This window comes from Aplysia californica, unplaced genomic scaffold, assembly GCF_000002075.1.
Source record: "Aplysia californica isolate F4 #8 unplaced genomic scaffold, AplCal3.0 scaffold00891, whole genome shotgun sequence".
NCBI classification, from domain to species: domain Eukaryota; kingdom Metazoa; phylum Mollusca; class Gastropoda; order Aplysiida; family Aplysiidae; genus Aplysia; species Aplysia californica.
The window spans coordinates 124,754-127,935 of NW_004798161.1; the positions used below are offsets into that span (position 1 = coordinate 124,754).

Genomic DNA, 3,182 nt, shown 5'->3' on the forward strand with positions numbered 1-3,182 from the left:
TCTCTCTCTCTCTCTCTCTCTCTCTCTTTCACACATGCATGCTTCAAAAGTGTGTTCCTACGAGAGATAATCAAAGTGAAGAAACTTGCATTTTTCCGCAGGTTTGTGAATTTTTTTCAAAATTTTGTTTTTGGGCTCAACACCTTTCATGCCCATTAAAGTACTAATTTCTGTCCGAATTTTTCTGATAAACGTTATTCAAAGACACCAAAAAATGAAATTTTTTCTATTACCACGGACTCTTAAGCTAAGGAAATAACTAGTCTTTGGCGGCAATTGTGTCACTAATTTTACCCCTGAAAACAGGTAACCCCGCCTTCTTCATTCGCAAATATCTAGACTTGTATTCAAGATAAATGGATATTTTTTTCATCCAAATAAGGACAAGGGAACAAGCTTTAAGAAGAAACCAATAACTCTACATGCCCCAAAATTGACGAGAGCCTGATTCCACCACGCTGCCTCACATATCATATTCCCCCGCTCGACCTTATAACTCCGTTTCAAAGTAAGATGTTCGCCCTATCAAAAGAACAGAACAATCCCGATTGCAATATGTTCACAACACACAATAAAACGTATGCTTGAGACAGTCAAAACATAGCACAATAATTCCGATACGTTCCCATAACTTCCCTGCTGCTCAAACCTCACCGTGAACTGTAAAGAATGTTGCCATTTGGGTAGACATGCATGAGCTTGTTGGGCACTGTCACCTCATGGAAAGATGCTCTCTTCTCGTTTGTGAAAAATAAATCGGGCACCCAAACCTGAAACGAAAATTATGAATTATCTTCTAAAGGTCTGCCTGATTGTATAATAATATTATATGTTTTTTGACTGTTGACCAATCTTCCGATAGCCGCGCTCATATGACCTTATGCCGCTTCGAATACTGATAAATGTTTACCAAAGTGAAACCATCCGGTGCTTCTCTGTTTGTATCTCACCCTGTCTGTCCACCTGCCTTCCTATTTAAATCAACCGACTGACTTTCAGTCTCCAAAGCGGCCATTTGATCTACCAGACAGTTCTATTTATTATTTCCGCCCTAATCACTCACGGCCTGTCTGATTGTCAGTTTGTTTTTTAACCTGCGAGTACGTGCGACTGCTTGTCAAGTAAATCATTTGTCTCATCTGTCTGCTTGATTGTGTCTAACAGTTTGTCTATTTTTCACTCGAAGAACATAATACCTATTCTGGAATAAATACATGTGGAAGTCGAGCGAGGAAGACAGAGATCTAACAGATGGTAGCAACAGGACAAAGAAACCTGGCATGGAACCAAAGCAACCCAGGCAGGCAGAATGGCAAGACACAGAGTGTTTTATTACAGAAAGGTTCGGGACTCATCCCCCAACTTAACTGGAAAAGAAAAACCTAGCCTAGGAAAAGTACTCAACCCCGATGCAAAGACTTTGGGTAGCTCCAGGCAAAAAAAACAAATACCTTGTCCACGAATGTCCTTCAAGCAATTCGTTTGTCAGTCTGAACATTACCTGTCTGTTTCCATGAATGTCTGAGGTGTAGAAGTAAAGCTCTACCCTATCGCAGGCAGAAGACCTGCGTTCGATTCACGCGTGGCCAAATTTTCTTATCGAGTACAGTAGTCTCCGCCTAAGATCCCGGTCCTCAGGAGCAAGGAAAATACGGGATCTTAGGCGAACTAGGAATGGCCAGGGGGAAGACTCCACAGCAAATCATGATCAGACCCAAAATCTGTGCAATGATCTGCCCTTACGTTAAAATGAACGTATGTGACTCCTGGGCATTAACAGTAAGTAAAAGTTCTTTTCAGAAAATCTGTCTTTCTGCTGAGACGTTGTAACTCCGCCCAGGTCGTCCTGACAGACAGGGTCGAAGCTTGATTTCACAGTGATTTAAATTGTATCAATGAGTGCACCAAAAAGCCTTCAATATTTCTTTTAAAGTTTGTTTCCCTAGTAATCTCACCTCTCCCATGACTCGAGTATCAAGCTCTAACATATCCACTCCAGGGAGCTTGTTGTAAGTCATGCGCTGGTCCACCCACGTCTGTCGCAGGAAAATACTGACAGAGTAATCCTGTAAATACAGACAGAGACGTGAACTAAAACTTGAGCAGGTCGTAAAACGAAGTAAAAATGTCGGGCTTTGTGGTGAAATAAGGCGCTCGTCAAAATAAAGAAATCGAAAAAATCGATTGTTCCCACCCGTTGGGCAATTAGTATCGATTCTTCATGACTCCAGGCAGGCGAACACGTTTTTACGACGATACAAATAATCCCACATGTCTAAAAATTGACGAGTGCCTGTTTCCACCGCGTCGTTATTGTAGTCGTCTAATTAGAAAGGGCGTGCAAGAATGCACACCGCAAAGTTCACATGGAGTTGCCTGCAGAAGAATAACAAAGTCTCCCTAAGATTGAATCCACATCTGAATCACGTGGAACGTACTATGTTTTCTGGGGTGCTCTTTAAAGACTGGTTGCAAATGTCCACCCGAAGCCGCGAATTGTCCTAAAACTACAAGAGGCTACACAGAGTTGCTGGAATAACGCGCCCTCCCCCCTCCCCCCCCCCCCATTTTTCGTTTGAGAAGGACACTTAAAATTTCCATGACAAGAAGATGGCCTCAGGTCGTTATCAGCAACGGCGGACATACCAGTCATTAAATACATGAATGAAGCAGGACATACCTCCGGTGTGCAAATGTTAGTTTAAAAATGTATTTAATAACTACAGATTTATGTACCTAACCGCATTAAGCCTATGGTCTCTACTAAGATTTCACGTGCAGTTTTGCTCAGATTCATGAAAGATTCTGCATTGGTTTTTTAGCAATGTCTCCTCGGTCAATAAATGTTGCGTGCAGCTCAAAGAAGAGACACGACGTGTACATATTGCATGCACTAGTTTCAACAAAGAGCAATACCTTTTAGAACCATAAAGTTTTCCCTCCTTGTTTTTCTGGTTTAGCCTACTTCAATTTAGCCTACTTCAAGTTAGCCTACTTCAATTTAGCCTACTTCAATTTAGCCTACTTCAATTTAGCTTACTTCAATTTAGCCTACTTCAATTTAGCTTACTTCAATTTAGCCTACTTCAATTTTCTTCCTTCGCCTTCCCCTAGCCGCCCCCGGCCCCCCTAAATCTATCACTTACGTAACTAACTCCCCTCCTCATCTCCCTCTCCCCCCT

General features: G+C 42.0%; 1 protein-coding gene across 1 annotated transcript in view; it reads right to left on the minus strand.

The window, feature by feature from the left end:
* The window catches only part of LOC101849968 (glycine receptor subunit alphaZ1), a gene marked incomplete at its 5' end in the record, with an annotated part of 59,935 nt that overhangs the window by 12,651 nt on the left and 44,102 nt on the right, over positions 1 to 3,182 (minus strand). Inside the window, 3 exon segments of the mRNA XM_013089188.2 lie at positions 33 to 57; positions 655 to 770; positions 1,956 to 2,066. Of these exon segments, the coding sequence (XP_012944642.1) occupies positions 33 to 57; positions 655 to 770; positions 1,956 to 2,066 (252 nt within the window).